Source organism: Taeniopygia guttata, chromosome 22, assembly GCF_048771995.1.
Source record: "Taeniopygia guttata chromosome 22, bTaeGut7.mat, whole genome shotgun sequence".
NCBI classification, from domain to species: domain Eukaryota; kingdom Metazoa; phylum Chordata; class Aves; order Passeriformes; family Estrildidae; genus Taeniopygia; species Taeniopygia guttata.
The window spans coordinates 2,745,878-2,764,169 of NC_133047.1; the positions used below are offsets into that span (position 1 = coordinate 2,745,878).

Genomic DNA, 18,292 nt, shown 5'->3' on the forward strand with positions numbered 1-18,292 from the left:
CCCTGCTGTCCCTGGGGTCAGCTGCCTCCTCGCTGCAGGCAGGGTGACTTCGCCCTGGCTCCCAAAATGCTCTTCAGAGCTGCCTCACTGAATTAAAAAATGTGTGGGAGCTGCCTTAACCCTCCACTGAAACTCTGCCCCTTCAGAGGGCAGGGGATTCACAGAAGTCATCTGTGGGAATCCAGAGCATCCCTGTGGCTGCCCTGGGACCCTGGCAGGGGTCAGGAACCCCCCTGGACAGAGCCCCCAGAGACACTGGCTGTGATCTCTGTCCATGGAAAAGAGTTTTCAATCTTACAGGATGAATTACCAGCTCTGAGTGTTTGATATAAGTAATAATTAAGTGTGGCACGGGTGCAAAAGTAAAATTTTAGGATTCTAGATTAGGGGTTCAAAGGGGACAAGATGGAGGAAATTGGGTGTGCCTTGTCCTTTTTCTCCTTCTTCATGCCCTCCATGTTTCACTGTGGTGTTGGCATTTTTCTGTTGGTTCAGGCTGGGGACACACTGTCCAACGTAGGTGACAGATATTGGCACGTTATTGTAAATCCAGCACAGGTAGTTTGTGGTATTTAATGTTTGTAACATCCCACTGAGGGCAGAGCCCCACACGCTGCCCTGCAGGACAGAGCTGCGGCAGGGCAGCAGAACATGTTAGAGATAAACAGAATAAACAACCTTGAAACCAGCACAGACCAATTATGGCTTCTGCTTTGGCTGTGGGGCTGACAGACAGAGACTTTCTACAATCTCGGAATCATCAATACCACAGATTCCGACATCTCCTAATGGGGTCAGATTGGCTCAGCCTTGCTTTTCCAGACAGGCTTTTGTCCCTGTAAAGCCTCAGCACAGTCCTTAAAGCAGAATTTTGGAGGAACATGATAAGCTGTTGTGGTTGGGGATACAATTGCTAAGATCTCTTTCATGTCTGTCATGATTCACAGGTGCAAAAGCTGAGTGTGAAACAATTCCTTTGTTCAGTTGGCTTCGTGAATCTAAAAAGTGGGAGGGAAGGAGCAGCAGCCTGAGATAAATACCTGTGGGGTGAGAGAGATAAATACCTGTGGGGTGAGAGAAGAGGCAGATGCATCACAGAACCTCCTGCAGAACCTTGCTGCTCTTTTTCTTGTCTCACAAAGTAGAAATCAGTGGTGCCAAGGATTCCCAAGCATTTTCAGGGAATTTCAGCACCTGGAAGTGTCCAAGGCCAGGCTGGAGCACCCTGGGGTAGTGGAAGGTGAACCTGTCCATGGCAGGGGTTGGCCATGGCTGAATTTCGAGGTCCTTTCCAACCCAAACCATCTGGGATTATTATTTGTAAAGTCCTTTTCTTTTTGGGTTTTTAATTCACAAAGAGCCTACGAACTGCAAGGTGCAACAGAATGCCTGTGATTTGTGATGAATTAGTCAGGTTTGAAGAAAAATACTTAACGAGAGCACAGGGATTTGTGGAAAAGTCTGACAGTGGAAACAGGAAGGGTTTTTCTCTCCCTCTCCTGTTTTCCCAAAAGGGTTCCTAGTTTTTCATCCTTAACCAGAGCTGCTCAGATGTGCAGTGCTTCATTGTGAAGCCTGTGATGAACCTGCCACCTAATTACAAAGACAAACCTGTTCCTGAGCAGATCTTAAAGTAATTTCTTTTTCTTTTCCCTCAACATTTTGTGTGTGTTTTCCCCACAAGGTGCTGTGCTTTTGTGTCTTGTGTAAATTGTGTCAATTCCTCCCCACAAACTGTGAGGAAATACTTGAACATTTGGGTGAGGAGGATGGGAGGTGAGGAAAATCACCTTTTTACTCTGCTTCTTCTCAGCTACTACAGAGCCAACGAGGTGCAGCAATTCACTCACTCCAGACCTGTCAGGAAAGGAGAGAAAGATCCAGACAACGAGTTTGCTGTGAGTCCTTTGCTTTTTGTTTGGTTTGTTGGTGGCATTTTGACCAAACTGTCACCTCTTCCCTCTCTTGGGGCCACAGAAGTTGGGAAGGAAAAAGCAGGAGACACAAAGGGCATTGCAGTCTCCACCTGAAGCTGGGGGTGATGTTCAGCTCCTCAGAGCTGGAGTTTGAACATTCAGAATCCATAAATGTGGTGTGTGGGAGCCCAGCCTCACCAGAGCCCATCCCAGAGAGGGGAGGTGGGAATGGCTGTGGAGTTCTGCCAGCTTGTCCTGGAAGCCTCATTCCACACAGGAGAGACTTGAGTTGCAATGATTTATTAAAAAAAATATGGATATTGATCTATTACCGATATCCAGCTGTGATGGACAAAAACTCCCTAACAGTTTAAAGTTACAAAGTGTGTGTTTATTGTGTGTGGGATTGCTCCCAAATCCACACCGCACCTTCCAGGTGATTACAGAGCCCTTTTATCCATACAAGTGTTGAATACCCAAAATACAAATGCATATTCATCGTTTTGGTACATCCCATTCCTCATTCCAAAAGCCATTCAGCAGGCGTGGTTTGTTCCCTGAAATGGTCAGTGTCCCTTCCATGGGAGGGGTCCCAAAATGAGGAAGTCAATGAAGTCTTCCTCCTTCTGACCTTTCTACCTTTTCAATGCAAATCTGACAAATGAACTCTTGGTAGAACTCCCATTCCTTGTCTTCAGTTGGTTTCAGAACAGAGGAGGCCACAATTGTCTTATGTTCCTAAAAGCTCTTTGTCAGTTTGTGTATTCTTCATTATAAACCCAGCTAACTAAACATTGTGCTGCCAAGCAATCAGTTATTAGTTAACTCCTAACTCTTAACTTCATCAAGGCCTACTCATTTATTTTAATTAACTCTAATAAGGCTTATCTCTAACTAAAATCTTAGCTCCTCTAAAATCTCTAAATTCCTTAAAATTTACGTTTCAGCAAGACCAAATATTTCCCTTACATCTCAGATCTCTTTCTTTCCTTCTCTGACCAGAACATGTGGATAGAAAGGACAACCTATACGACAGCTTATTCCTTTCCAGGCATCCTCAAGTGGTTTGAGGTCAAACAGGTCACAACGGTGAGTTCTCCACGGGGGCTGCATCTCCCCCTCTCCAATCCCTCATGGAATAAAGCCTTGGAGCACTTGGCAATGCCAGTCCTTCCACGGTTGGATGTGGCACAGATAAAAGCAAATTATTTAGTTTCTTACTCAGTGGAGAGGAATACATCACAGAACATGGAATCCCAGAATGGTTTGGGTTAGGAAGACCTTAAAATCATCCAGTGCCACCCTCTGCCATGGGCAGGGACAAGTTCCATTGTCCCAGGCTGCTCCAGCCTGGCCCTGGACACTTCCAGAGGTCCGGGGCAGCCACAGCTGCTCTGGGAATTCCATCCCAGCCCCTCCCCACCCTCACAGGGAAGGATTTCTCCCTAAAAACTGCATGAAGGTTTGAAAGCTTTATTCTGTGACTCTGCAGAAGGCTCACTCTGTTTCTTCTGTCCCCCAGGAGGAGATCAGCCCCCTGGAGAACGCCATAGAAACCATGGAGCTGACCAATGAGAAGATCACCAACATTGTGCAGCAGCACACGTGGGACCGCAGCCTGCCCGTGCACCCCCTGTCCATGCTGCTCAACGGCATCGTGGACCCCGCCGTCATGGGGGGCTACACCAACTATGAAAAGGTCCTTGGCACATCCAGGGAGCCCCTCGGGTGTTCACCTGGAGAGGGGAAGGCTCCAGGGAGAGCTCAGAGCCTGGAGGGGCTCCAGGAGAGCTGGGGAGGGACTGGAGACAAGGGATGGAGGGATAGGACACAGGGAATGGCTCCCACTGCCAGAGAGGAGGGGTGGATGTTATTTTGGGAAGGAATTCCTGGCTGGGAGGGTGGAGAGGGGCTGGGATGGAATTCCCAGCGAGCTGTGGCTGCCCCTGGATCCCTACAGTGCCCAAGACCCCAATGGAGCACCCTGGGATGTGTCCCTGCCATGGCAGTTGGTGGCACTGGGTGACTTTTAAGGACTTTTAAGGTCCCATCCCAACCGTTCCAAAATTCCTTGGAGAGGGACTGGGGACAAGGGATGGAGGGACAGGACACAGGGAATGGCTCCCACTGCCAGAGGGCAGGGATGGGTGGGATGTTGGGCAGGAATTGTTCCCTGGGAGTGGCTGGGAGGGAATTCCCCCTGAGCTGTGGCTGCTCTGGGTCCCTGGCAGTGCCCAAGGAGCAGCCTGAGCCCCCAAGTCCCTTCCCAAAGCCCTGCAGGGCTGTGGGAGCTGCTCTGGAGCCCTCAGAGTGCCAGGCCCAGGTGGGAGCAGGTCCAGCTCCATCTCCAGCCCTGTCTGGGGCTCTGTGTGTGCAGAGCTCAGCCAGGAGGAGAGGAGGACAGAGAGCTGAGGTTTGCACTGGCTGCAGGGTGGAAGGATTCGGGTTCAGAGCTCTCAGGGCCAGGGGAGGATCCAGCTCTTCCTTTGCAGTGGGCTGAGAACCCGCTCCTGCCTTGTGGGGCACAGAGGTGCTTGGGCAGCCTGGGTGCCAGAGAAAAGCCAAAACCTGCCCTTCCTCCCCTGTATTAACAGAAGGCAGAAGAGGCTTTCTCTTGCCAGCAGCCTCTGTGTCTTTGGAGTCTTGCAACAGAGCAAACAATTCAGGAAAAAAAGCAGCATTTCCTGTACAGGTTTACTCAGCTGACTTCACTTGAGCAGTGTAGGTTGTTCTTTTTTGTGATCTATAACTTAAGCTGTTGATTCCCTCCCCCTAATGATGAAATTCCCAGCACAAAATGCACTGCTTGTTTCCACAAAGCTGGTGCAGTGGGGTAAAACACATTTAATTCTCCTCAGCTGTGTCCCAGTCCCCTGAAATGAGGTGCACACGTTAATTGGAAGAGGGGCTGATTGATCTGGGGTCTAACTCTGCTGATTCCAGAGGAGTTTGGATGCTTTGCCAGGGCTGAATTTGGCCCTGGATCCTCCCATTTTATGAATTAAGGTTGACATCAAGTTTAGAATTACAGAAGTGGGAAAGCAGTTAAAACTAGAAAACACAAAATCTCTGCAGCCACATCTGGAAATACTCATTTCTGATTCATATTTTCCTATTTCAGCTGCAGATCAGTGCAGAACATTTGGCTTTTGTGGGTGGCTAAAATCTGAGTTTTAATTGTTTCATTGTAGCCAAAACCCAAAGTTGGAGTTTTTAACATCTTTCCTCTTGCAATAATTAAGCACTTTCAAGGAAAATCCTCTGGGACCAGCCCAGTGGCCCTTTCCCAGGTTCACCTCCATCCTGTTCAGGATCAACCCCCAGCCCTATAAACTTGTACCACAGTCCAGTCTTACAGAAGTAAAAAAATATACTCAGAGGCTGAAATAGCTCGGAGAGACAAATGAAAAATTTTTATTAGGGGGTTTATCTACAAAAAAAAAAAAAAAAAAAAAAAAAAAAAAAGTGGACACTAAAGGTGCTTTGTTGAAGGAAGCTGGGAGCCCAAATCCCAGCATGGTCTTTATTTCTACTGAATCTTTGTAACCAGCCCCAGGTGAAAATGGGGGATTTAAGGGCTGAAACAAGGAAATTGCAGCAGGAGCTGCTTTGCTCTCCTTGGGGCAGCTGGCCTTGTGTGCTGTGAGGCACTGACTGCTGAAAAATAAAGAGGCTTTTTGAAGTCAGAACTTGAGGTTTTGGGTCTGCCACTCACATTAAGTGAGTAGAAGTTGGTGGAACCTCAGTTATTCAAATCAGTGCTGTGAGAAGGGATCAGGGCTGGGAAAAACCTTTCTGATGCAGTAAGTTTTTTTCCATGTGTTTTGCTAGGAAAAAAAGCTGTATTTTTTTTTAAATAAAAAAGTGGGGTTTGTTCCCTTTTCCCAACCAATAATCCTGAATCTTTGTCCCTCATCTTGGTGCCAGCAAAATGTGGGTTTAATATGAGGAATAATGGCAGTGAATTGCTTTTAAAGGAACAAATAATCTGGGTTCTTTGTCCCTCATCTTGGTGCCAGCAAAATGTGGGTTTAATATGAGGAATAATGGCAGTGAATTGCTTTTAAAGGATCTTCCCCTCAGAGCTGCCTGAGGAAGCAGTGTCACGTGTGTCACCTTCTCTTTCTCTCTGTGCTTCCAGGCCTTCTTCACAGAGAAATATCTCCAAGAACATCCTGAAGATCAAGAAAAAATTGAGCTGCTCAAGCAACAAATTGCTATACAGGTATGGAATTGGGAATATGGAGCACTGGGGGAGTGGGGAAGAGGGAATCCTGGAATGCTTTGGGTGGGAAGGGCCCATCCAGGCCAGGGTGTCAGCGCTCAGGAACACACAGAACCACAGGATGTGATTCCATGCAGGTGCTTTTATTGAGAGCTCTGAAATCAGGGCTACAGACCCAAATCTGACACTCCCACACGGCTTTGGAGCTGAACGTATTTCATATTCTATCCTTATATAACTTACATTTTAATTATTAAACTTATATTGTTCTGTTGTATACATTGACATGAGTTTCTCATAATCTTTCTTAGGCCCCTGACCACAGTTTCTCATGATTATTCTTACAATTAAACAGTAATTATATTTAATTACTAAACAATCATCACATCTAACAATTATATCATTTATCATGTACTAGCTACACAGGTGCAGTTCTAGTAAGGTACAAAGTCTTCCTGTACTCAGGGTATTTATTTATCTTTTCAGGGCCTACTAAGCTTAATTTTCCTTTTAACCCTAAATCTCCATGATTTTAAACCCTTTTACTATCAAGGGAAAACACTGAAGTTTGTTGAACACCTGGAGCTCCAGCACTGAATTTCCCTCACTGCCAGCAGCTCTGAGGCAGCAGCTGAGCTCCCTTGCTGTGTCCCTGTTTAATTTCCCCTTCACAAACACAAAACACGTTGATTTAAAGCCTTTATTTTTATCTGAGCTGCTGAACTGACCCTCTGGGGAGCAGGAGGGCTGGTTTGTGCTCCTGCAGCTCATTCTGCTCCTTCCTGCCGCCCTCCCTCAGATGCCTCTCCTGGCAGAGGGGATCCGCATCCACGGCGAGAAGCTGACGGAGCAGCTGAAGCCCCTGCACGAGCGGCTCACAGCCTGCTTCAGGGAGCTCAGGAGGAAGGTGGAGAAGCAGTACGGGGTCATAACTCTGGTGAGGGAACCTGCTTTTTCCATGTTTTGCCCCAGAGGAACCCAACTCCCCCTTTGCCACCCATGGGTGGGTGTGAGGTGGGGTCACAGAATCCCAGAATCAATTTTGGGAAAGAGCTTTGAGACCGTGGAGTCCCAGCTGTGCCAAATCCCCAAATTATCCCCAGCTCAGAGCTCTCAGTGCCACATCCAGGCCTTCCTTGGACACCTCCAGGGATGGGGATCCAACCCTCCCTGGGCAGTCCCAAGGCCTGAGCTCCCTTTCCATGGGGAAATTCCTGCTGGTTCCACCCTGAGCCTGCCCTGGCCCAGCCTGAGGCCGTTCCCTCTGCTCCTGTCCCTGTTCCTGGAGCAGAGCCCGACCCCCCGGCTGTCCCCTCCTGGCAGGAGCTGTGCAGAGCCACAAGGTCCCCCTGATCCCCCTTTTCTCCAGGCTGAGCCCCTTCCCAGCTCCCTCAGGGATTCTCCAGCCCCTTCCCAGCGCCTTCAGCCTCTCCTGGTGCTCCAGCCCCTTCCCAGCTCCGTTCCCTGCCCTGGACACCCCCAGCCCCTCCATGTCCTTCCTAAATTGGGGGGCCCAGAGCTGGGCACAGCACTGGAGCTGTGGCCTCCCCCCTTGCCCAGGGGACAGTCCCTGTCCTGGTCCTGCTGGTCACTCTTCTCCTGATCCCTTTGGCCATTTTGGCCACCTGGGCTCGTGTCCAGCTGTGTCCATCAGTCCCCCCAGGTCCTTTTGTGTCCAGCAGCTCTGTCCCAAGCTGGGGGTTGTGGCCCAAGTGCAGGACCCTTGGTGTTGTTGTTAACCCTTGTGTCCCCAGGTGCAGGCCATGGACCCAGCCTGGCCAGGTCCCTGTGCAGAGCCCCAGGGCTGCTGCAGGGCTGCTGCAGGGCTGCTGCTGCTGCAGGGCTGCTGCTGCTCTCTCACGGCGTTCCCGTCCCCGCAGCCCCCGGCGCTGACCGAGAGGAAGCCCAGCAGGTCGGGCTCGGTGGTGCTGCCCTACATCATGTCCTCCACCCTCAGGAGGCTCTCGGTCACCTCCGTGGCCTCGTCCGTGGCCTCCACCTCGTCCACCTCGTCTGACAGCGCTTCCTCCAGGCCGGGCTCCGACGGGTCAGTGACCGACAGCGGGAATGTGCCCAGAGAGGGGCAGGGATGTGCCCCAGAGAGGGGCAGGGATGTGCCCAGAGAGGGGCAGGGATGTGCCCCAGAGAAGGGCAGGGATGTGCCCCAGAGAGGGGCAGGGCTGTGCCCCAGAGAGGGGCAGGGCTGTGTCCCAGAGAGGGGCAGGGCTGTGTCCCAGAGAGGGGCAGGGCTGTGTCCCAGAGAGGGGCAGGGCTGTGTCCCAGAGAGGGGCAGGGCTGTGCCCCAGAGAGGATCAGGGATGTGCCCCAGAGAGGGGCAGGGATGTGTCCCAGAGAGGGGCAGGGATGTGCCCAGAGAGGGGCAGGGATGTGTCCCAGAGAGGGGCAGGGATGTGCCCAGAGAGGGGCAGGGATGTGCCCAGAGAGGGGCAGGGATGTGCCCAGAGAGGGGCAGGGATGTGCCCCAGAGAAGGGCAGGGATGTGTCCCAGAGAGGGGCAGGGATGTGCCCCAGAGAGGGCAGGGATGTGCCCCAGAGAGGGGCAGGGATGTGCCCCAGAGAAGGGCAGGGATGTGCCCCAGAGAAGGGCAGGGATGTGCCCAGAGAGGGGCAGGGATGTGTCCCAGAGAGGGGCAGGGATGTGCCCAGAGAAGGGCAGGGATGTGCCCAGAGAGGGGCAGGGATGTGCCCCAGAGAAGGGAAGGGATGTGCCCAGAGAGGGGCAGGGATGTGTCCCAGAGAAGGGCAGGGATGTGACCAGAGAGGGGCAGGGATGTGCCCAGAGAGGAGCAGGGATGTGCCCAGAGAGGGGCAGGGATGTGCCCCAGAGAGGGGCAGGGATGTGCCCCAGAGAAAGGCAGGGCTGTGCCCAGAGAAGGGCAGGGATGTGCCCAGAGAGGAGCAGGGATGTGCCCCAGAGAAAGGCAGGGCTGTGCCCAGAGAAGGGCAGGGATGTGCCCAGAGAGGGGCAGGGATGTGCCCAGAGAGGGGCAGGGATGTGCCCAGAGAGGGGCAGGGATGTGCCCCAGAGAGGGGCAGGGATGTGCCCAGAGAGGAGCAGGGATGTGCCCCAGAGAAGGGCAGGGATGTGCCCAGAGAAAGGCAGGGCTGTGCCCCAGAGAGGGGCAGGGATGTGCCCCAGAGAGGGGCAGGGATGTGCCCCAGAGAGGGGCAGGGATGTGCCCCAGAGAGGGGCAGGGCTGTGGACAAAAAACACATCATATTCAGAATTCCAGGGGTAACAGCACAAATCCCACTGAAAAATCCATGTCCTGCCTCACTTTTTCACAGTAATCCTTTACACAAACTAAGAGATCACAGCTTTTTAACAATCAGCCCTTTCCATGTCTGATGGACTCGTGTTTCACATTTTTCTCACTCCTTTGGTCCACAGATCTACCCTGGAGCCTCTCTTGGAGAGGAGAATATCCACATCTTCCAGAGCTGAGGAGCTGCCTGTGAAAGACGACGGTGACAACAGGATTAGCAAACTCAAGAGGAAGGAGTGGAGCATTAGCAAGTCTCAGGTTATTGTGGAGAAGGAGCCAGAAACAGAACTGACTTCCAAAATGGTAAAAAAACCCCATCATCATAACATCAGCAATAATAAAACCCACAGCAGGAGCTGAGAGTTTCCATTGCTGGTCAGGGGGAGTCTCATTAAACAGTGGGAGGGGTTCAAATACCAACAAGCCTCAGTCATCTGAGTAATTCTCTTTTTTTTAATTTGGAAAATTCGTGTCACAGGCCCAACTGCAGCTTGGCTGGAGGTGCAGACTGGGAGCAGGAGGCTCAGGGAGGTGCTGGGCAGAGCTGAGCCCTCTCAGCACCATGAAACCCCTGTTCTCCTTGGAGCAAGGAGCCCCTGCCCAGCCAGGCAGGGATCCAGCTGCCCAGCCAGATGTTGAGCTGCTGGCAGGCAGCAGCACTGCACAAATCAAACGTCCTGTGAGGTGCAGACCCCTTGGATGGATCAGGGAGGTGGGAGAAAATGCTCTGGTGGTTCAGTCAGCAGCTCTGGAGACCTGGATCTGCCAGGCTGTGCTCTGCTGCAGCCCTGTGTGAGGGCAGGGTGGTCACTGCTTGAGGAATAAACCAGAATGTGCCCCCCAGGAGGCTGGCATGAGGGACAGACTGGAGGCTGTTGGGCTTTAAGGCTCACAGTGGGGCTCAGAGTGGTCACCCAAAGCACAGGGATGAGTTTCAGCCCACAGACAGAACTCTGCACCCTGGGATATTGTCCTGATGGACATAAAAATTGTGGTTTACTTGAAATATTGTCCTGATGGATGTAAAAGCTGTATTACACCCTGGGATATTGTCCTGATGGACATAAAAATTGTGTTATACCTTGAAATATTGTCCTGATGGATGTAAAAACTGTGTTACACCCTGGGATATTGTCCTGGTGGGTGTAAAAGCTGTGTTACACCCCGGGATATTGTCCTGATGGACATAAAAATTGTGTTATACTTGAAATATTGTCCTGATGGACATAAAAACTGTGTTTTACCTTGAAATATTGTCCTGAAGGACATAAAAATTGTGCTACACTCTGAGGCTGAGAGAACTGGGCACCTGGGTATTTCAGTGCTCCTAATCTCGCTGAAGTTGGTTGCTAATCTAACACAGGCTCATTTTTCACAATAGCGAGGAAACACAAATTCCTGTGTTTCCCTTTCCTCTCCAAGTTCCAGCTGAATCTGGCAGGGACAGGTGATGCTGATCCATTTTCAGGAATTCTCATCAGCTCTGAGGGATGCTGCCAGCACTTGGAGGCTGCAGAGTGTTTCTGAGCAGGGGATTTGTGGTGCTGTCATTGGTCCTGACAGCATTTCCAGCCCAGTAAAAGTGGGGCTGGGGATGCTGGTGCTGCAGGAGGCCTGGCCCTCTGCCTCTGGAATTGCTGTTGGATGAAATCCCCAACATCTCTGAAGGGAAGGAGCCATCCAGGGTTCCAGTCCTGCCTCAGGATGCTGCAAAGCCCAGGAAAAGCTGCTTTTGTGGCTCTGCTCCATGGCTCCACAGTGAGAGCAGGAGTTGGACAGGGATTTCCTGCAGCTCTGGACTCAGCTGGAAAGCCAGAGGGAAGCAAAGACTGCCTGGGCTTTATGTGTGTGTGGTCCCTTCTGTGCAGAGAGAAATCCTGCACAGGGGATGGAGAATTGACCTCTGAAAAAGAGTTTAATTATGTGTTTAGGTGACAGCCTGCTCTGGGAAGCAATGAACTAATATTTAAAAGGACCCCAGGGCTCATGCACTGCACTTTTGGGGCCACACTGAGGTGGCCTCGTGGTTTGAGTGAAGAGCACAAAGGATGTGACACTGCAAGGAGCTGGATGCAAATTCCCACATGGAAAGGATTTGCTCTGTAAAGCCTAAAATTGACTCATTTCACAGCCCTCAGGAGCTGGAGGATACCAGAGCCCTGACCTGCACCCAGAATTTTATTTTTCTTTATTTCTTGGAAAGAGTTCATCCTCACTCCCCTCCACAGTTTTTCCACAGAACTGCAGCAACTTTTCAGTGTGACATCTTCCCTCCTTAATTAATAAATGTAATAATACATTAATAATACCATTAAAAGCAGTTTAGTGCTGCTCAGGGAGTGGGAAGGGGAAGCTGGGCTGTGTCCTGGGAGCACAGAGGGTGCCTTTGGCACAGCCCAGCCAGGCAGGGTTCACCTTTTGTGCCAGGTGTTTGTGTCACCTTCCCTGGCTGTGCTCACCTGTCTGTGCCAGGGTTTGTGTCACTGTGTCACCTCTGAATTCCCTGTGCTCACCTTTCTGTGCCACTGTTTGTGTCACTGTATCACCTCTGAATTCCCTGTGTTCACCTCTCTGTCCCAGGGTTTGTGTCACTGACAGCTCTGTGTCACCTGGCTGTGCTCACCTGAAGGGTTTTTGTGTCACTGACAGCTCTGTGTCACCTGGCTGTGCTCACCTGGAGGGTTTTTGTGTCACTGTGACAGCTCTGTGTCACCTGGCTGTGCTCACCTCTCTGTGTTTGTGTCACTGACAGCTCTGTGTCACCTGGCTGTGCTCACCTGAAGGGTTTTTGTGTCACTGACAGCTCTGTGTCACCTGGCTGTGCTCACCTCTCTGTGTCACTGACAGCTCTGTGTCACCTGGCTGTGCTCACCTGAAGGGTTTTTGTGTCACTGACAGCTCTGTGTCACCTGGCTGTGCTCACCTGGAGGGTTTTTGTGTCTGTTCCCAGCAGGGCACGGCAGGGAAGGCGCAGAGGCCCAAGAGTCTGCAGCTGGGAGAGAACAGGCTGACCCTGCTCCAGGGCTCCTCGCTGCAGCAATGCACCCGCAGCCCTCCCCCCATCACCCCCAAAACCCCCCGCACCCAGAGTAAGTCCTGCTGCTGGGGTGTGGTGGGAGTGACTCTGTGTTTGCTGGGGAGGGAGGGAGGGGCTGCTGGAAATCTCGAAAATCAAGATTTACTCCATGGAAGTACACGTAAAATGCTCCTGGAGGTCAGTGTTGTTCCATTTTGCAGACGGGGAACTGAACCCCAGCTGCTGGGTTACAGTTACCCCAGTGAATTCCAGGTGCCCACTGCCTCTGTTTCCCAGGAAAACAGGGTTATCATTTTTGTCAGATAACAGGATTTGGCTGTGCCATCAAAGATCACATCTGTGGCTTGCACATCACTTGTTGAAGCAGTGCAGCACTGGAATTCCAGGGAACAGTTTCTGGAATTCCTTTCTTGTTTTCTCCAGTATTGACCTGGACAAGAAGGATGGGGAGAGACTTTTCACAGGGGTGTGGAGTGATGGGACATGGGAACAGTTTTGAACTGCCAGAGGGCAGGGCTAGATGGGATTCTGGGGAGAATTCTCCTTATTTGCTCGTTTTTTCCCTTATATTTTGTTATTTCTTCTCTCATTGCTGTTGTTTCCAGGCTCCCCATCCTTGCAGGCTGATGGATTGGCCACACCACCCCCCCCTCCACCCAAAAACAAACCCTACGAGAGCAGCACCCCCAGGAACTCCGTGGAGGTGAGGAAATGGGAGCTGACAGCTTTTTGGAGAGCAGCTTTGGGGCAGGAGGCACCAGTGGAATTTTCCAAACTGTTCTTAGGGTGGTGCTGCTTGAAACCTGTCTCATCATTTCACTGCTTCACTCCCTGAAAGCACAAAAGAAGGAAAAAATGGGGTTTTTTGCTTCAGGAGAAGACATCGAAGTGCAGTGCCTCTATTATTTTTTTTTTTTCCAAGTGGGAGTTGTGTTGTCCTTGGTCAGGAAAAAAGTGTGTGGGGGTGGGAAGAGATACAGAAAACACACCAGCAGCACAAGTTTCAAAAACATGATTAGCCTAAAATAGTGCAATAATTTGGGCTGAAGAAGTGGGGAGAAAATCACAATTTTCAGAGGAGTTGGGTCTGTCTTCCTTGGGTAAAAACAACCCTGAAATGTTTTGGCAGAGGAGTGATGAACCACACAACCTCCTCACTCTCCCAGCCTTTCCCACCTCAATTATTTACAGGATGCCCCTCAAAACAGGCAGAGACAACATTAAACCCCCCTTTAGTGCAGTTTTCTGCAAGAACAAAAAACGCCCTCCAAGCCCCTCTGCAGGCAGGCAGGATGTGGCTTGTTTCACTAGAACTGCCCTTGCTTCCATTTTAGGGTGTTAAGTTTTGCCATTCTGATTTGAACACATTTTACATCCTTTTGGGGCAGCTCATCCAGCCAGCAGGAGAAAAAAAACCTGAATTTTGAAACCTGGAAGGAAATGGGTTTGTTGCCATTTTACTGATCACCAAAAGGAGGGATAAATGCTGAAGTTGGGCTGCAGGTCAGAGGCAATTAAAGTTTATCCTGGGCATACTCCAGCAACTAAAATATTTCACCTTCTGGTATCTCCTGGGGATCTGTCCTTTGGCCCACACGTGGGTGAAATCCAAGGTTTGCTCCTTGAAGGAATCATCACAACCTTTTGGGTTTCTCATTTGGTGAAACAAAACGCCCTCCACTCGCCAGCAATGGTTGATTTTTGTGTTTCCATCTCCTCAGGTTGCTCCACCGCTGCCCAGCAGACGTGAGGCCAAACCTCCCCCTCCACCCCCCAAAACCAGGAAATCCAGCGTGGTGTCCTCAGAGCAGCACTGAGGATTTGGGGTCACAGCAAGGCCCAGCCTGCAGTGGCTGCTTTATTCCCAGCCAGCCTGGGATCGTCTCCCCTGCCCCTGCACCCCTTCCCCTGCACTTTTCCTGGGAAACAGCACCAAGGAAACCTTGTTGGGCCTGGATTCCCAATGTCTCCCTGCTGGAATTCTCCCTCCTGCTCTTGTCTGCCCTGAGTTTGTCACTGCTGCCATCCCAGCAGCTCCTGCCCAGTGGAACTGGGAATCCTGGGCTGATCTCACTGGTGGTATCGCTGCAGGGCGCTGGAGTTTCCTGCCTGGCTCAGGGTCTCTGCTTGTGCTTGGTTTGGAGCAAGATTCATTTTGTGCTTTTGAATGGGGTGGGAAAAATCCCTCCTGTGAATGTTTGAGATGACAGAAGCTGCACTTTTGCCAGGGCTGGGCTGGTACCACCTGCACTGATACCAGGATTTTACTGGTACCACCTGCACTGGTACCAGGGCTGGGCTGGTACCACCTGCACTGATACCAGGGCTGGACTGGTACCACCTGCACTGGTACCAGGACTTTTCTGTACCAGTTCCATAAACAGCTTGTGGCCTGTTTATTTATCATCAGTATTGATGAAGATTTTGCATTCTCTTCCAGGAACTTTTTGGGGTTTTTTGTTCATTCTCTCATTTTGCTTCTGATTATCTTGAAGAAGTTGGGAAGAGCCACTAAAACCCTGCTGAGGGTGTTGCTCAACAGCAGGAAATACAATTATTGTTGGGCTGGGGGTTCACGGGCCATTATTGTGCTGCCCTGACTGAAATGGGTTTCTGACCTTACTGAAAAAACAAAGTTTGTTCAACCTAATGAAAAGTTTCCTCAGCAAAGGCTTTTCCAGGGAAAAAAACAAACCAAACAAAACCCAACCCAACAAAAACCACCCACAGGAGGGTTTTGCTCAGACTGAAGTTGTCATTTTCATTTGTTCTTCCCACTTCCTCTGACATCAGGGTGACTGCAGGAGCTGCTGTGCTGCCTGCCCAGCTCTAAAAGCAGATTGCCTTCATCCCAGAGTCATCCCCGATTCCATCACCTCCAGCTGGGAGCTGCTGAGGAGGTGGCACTGCAGTCACATCCCATCCATCCCCAGCCTGACTGCTGCAGCACTTCCAGCTGCCTCCGGGCTGCTGTTTCTCAGGGGAAATCTTGGGAATCTTCCTGGACACCCTGGCCAGCTTTTCCCATCTCTGGGGCATGGTGGGACGTGTCAGCTCCTCGTTGTGTTCTTGGACACAGACACTGCTTGACTGGAAAACCGCTGGGTTTTCTTTTCTTTCCATTTTCTGGGCACTCTCCTTCCTGTCCTGCTGTGCTCACACCAACCCTGGATCCTCTGAAAGTTCACTTCCAGAGCAGCTTTTTGTCTGGGCTGAGAGTTCTGCTTCAGGCAGAACAACAGGATGTGGGCTGAGCTGTCTGAAGTGCATTTTAACAGCACCTATTGTTAATTCAGTGCCTTTCCCCACTCTGCTCTGCCTCAGTCCTGGGTGCTTTTCAGAGCAGGTCGGGTTTAATCCTTGAGTGAACCAGCAGGAGGCTGAGTGGATCCCAGCAATGGTTTGGGCAAACAGACTGAGCTGTCAGGTTTGGGTGTTTTGGTTCTAAGTGACTTTGAATTCCTCTTTTCCAGCATTTTTGTTCTGCTTTAACAACCTTAACACAGGGAGCTACCTTCTGCATCCAGGTTTTTCCTGGAGAAGGAAACCTCCATGCAAAAACACTCACAGGAGAAGGTCTGGCCTTGGGAAGAATTTTCAGCAGATCTTTAACGAGCTTTTTGCTCTTTTACTTGGGGAGGTTTGGCTCTGGCTGCATTTTTTGCAGTTACAGAGCAGGATTTTGAACAGAATCCTTGGCATGTTGATGGTGAATTATCCCTCCCTTCCTTCCCTTCCTTGGGCAGTGCAGCTGCCAGGGGTGAGGACAGTTCTTCAGCTCTGCCCTGCCTTGAAATTGTTCCTCTCACCTTAAAGCTCACCTGGGTTTGCTGCTCACAAGGTCAGGCCTCTCCTCTCCCTCCCTGTGCCTGCCCAGTTGGGCACTGGGACGGGCACCCTCTGAACTGGGAGGAGGGCAGCAGCTGACACCAAAGAGCTCAGAACAAGTTTTCCCTTCCCAGGACATTTTGGGCATTTTCACTGACAAATTTACCAGAAATGGCTCTAAATTTGCTTCTTTTTTTCCTTCATTATTTATGTTCCAGAGTTTATAAACTCCTGCTCCTTTTGGCAATGTCCCCGAAGTGGTGTCCAGTTCTCTTACCTGGCTGATAAAAGTTGGCATCACTGGCTCAGAGGTGCAAGATGGAATTTTTGTTCTGTGCCCAAATGATTCACGGCTTTGGGTCAGTTTTGGGGGGAAAAAAATCACATAAGTGTCAGATTTTTAAAGGCAATTTGGCATTTAAGTGTGTGAGGAAGAACAAAGCATTCTAATGATTTTTAAATAAGTGGAATTAAGTGCCCACTCTTAGAAATCCCACCAGAACTGTGATTTTGTTTTGTGTTTTGTGTTTGCTCTTTGCTTGGGTACCTGCCTGACTTGAGTTTTTAATTTTCAGAGGCAATTTAAGGTTGTCTCTACCTGGTTTTTTAAACGAGGATCATCTCTTCAGGTTAATGAGGTGCTTTGGGAAATGCCTCTAATGTGTTTTAAACTGGAGGGTTTAAAATGGGAATAGGGAAGTCCATAACGATGATCTCTGCACACCACAAATTACAGCAATTTCTGCCCAATTCATGGTTTGGAATAAAATCTCAAAGTTAAAACATCCAAGAGGAGACAAAACCTAATCCCATTTCAGAGCCAAGCTGTTCAAAGCTGCTGGGAAATTTCAGGCCTTTGAGGATTTCAGTTTTTCTCCTTTGGGAGAAATGTGTTCAACACTTGTTTTCTGGAGCTTTTAATTAAAATTTATCATGCTGTGATAAATTCCTTTAAAAATGTGACAGGCTCTAATCCACATCAGGGGCAGAGGGGAGCAGCAGCTCTGCTTTGATTTCAGTGGATTATTGGATTAGGAAAGGACACAGATTCCAGGGAGAGCAGCACTTGCAGTGACAGCACCCCAGATTTTCCTCTCCTTATTTATTTTTACCATTGTAAATGGAAATAATAATAATTTTAAATCTGTAATTTAACTAATTTTTTTTTATATAGTGAAAATATTCCTGACCTGCTTCTGCTACCGTCTTTTGATTATTTTTATTTTAATTAAGAACTTGACTTTATTTTTACTCTTGCAGACCAAATCCTGTGGTGGACCAGGGTAAGCTTTTCCAAAGACTACAGCAGGGAGGAAAAATAAACAAATAATGTGATTTTATGGCTGTTCAAAAGCACGAGGTTCACTTGATTCTTCTCTCTGAACATTAATTAAAGCACTTTTAGGACAGTTTGGGCACTACAGGGGTTACTCAAAGGGTGTTCCCACCTTAACCCATTTTTCAGGTCCATGTGGTGCTGGTTTGTATTTTTAGGTAGAGGTGGAAATGCTTCAGCTCCAAATTCACCCAATGTACATTTAATTAATTTTTCTCACTGTGGTATTACAAAGGGTTGATCACTCTAAACCCTGGGACGTGTTTGTTCAGGAGGGTGGACATGAATTCAGGACATGAATTGAGGAGTTTTTGTGTGTTCTGGGATCCTGGATTGGTGATTCCACCACAAACCCACTTTTGCAGAGTGTAAATAGGATGTTTGGTGGTTTTTTTCAGTCCTTTGCATCTAAATCAATAAAAACACAGCTTTAAAGTGGCTCTGGGGAGAGCAGGAGCTGTGGGAAGGGGCTGCAGCTCTTTGGGTAAATGCCACACGATTCACTAAATCTGTAAAGCAAGGTGTACACATTTTTGTGGCTTTTTAAAATGTAACAATGGTTGTAAAGTTTGTAAATACATTTTTAAAATAAATGTAGTTTTTATGACTGAACCAGAAAAAAAACAAGCCGGAAAAATCTTTCTTCCATGGACCACTGGTGGA

At 49.7% G+C, this 18,292-nt stretch overlaps 1 protein-coding gene across 2 annotated transcripts in view; it reads left to right on the forward strand.

The window, feature by feature from the left end:
* DOCK5 (dedicator of cytokinesis 5) overlaps window positions 1–18,256 on the forward strand; it is a 77,519-nt gene extending 59,263 nt beyond the window's left edge. Inside the window, exons 42-52 of one of the 2 annotated variants that reach the window (XM_030289676.4) lie at window positions 1,552–1,633; window positions 1,814–1,898; window positions 2,919–3,005; window positions 3,439–3,615; window positions 6,058–6,141; window positions 6,941–7,078; window positions 8,022–8,188; window positions 9,554–9,731; window positions 12,379–12,517; window positions 13,071–13,168; window positions 14,187–18,256. In XM_030289676.4, coding sequence (XP_030145536.4) covers window positions 1,552–1,633; window positions 1,814–1,898; window positions 2,919–3,005; window positions 3,439–3,615; window positions 6,058–6,141; window positions 6,941–7,078; window positions 8,022–8,188; window positions 9,554–9,731; window positions 12,379–12,517; window positions 13,071–13,168; window positions 14,187–14,282 — 1,331 coding nt within the window. In that variant the 3' untranslated portion in view covers window positions 14,283–18,256. The remainder of the gene's footprint in view (window positions 1–1,551; window positions 1,634–1,813; window positions 1,899–2,918; window positions 3,006–3,438; window positions 3,616–6,057; window positions 6,142–6,940; window positions 7,079–8,021; window positions 8,189–9,553; window positions 9,732–12,378; window positions 12,518–13,070; window positions 13,169–14,186) is intronic. The other variant, XM_030289677.4, reaches the window with a different exon arrangement.
* Window positions 18,257–18,292: the final 36 nt, after the last annotated feature.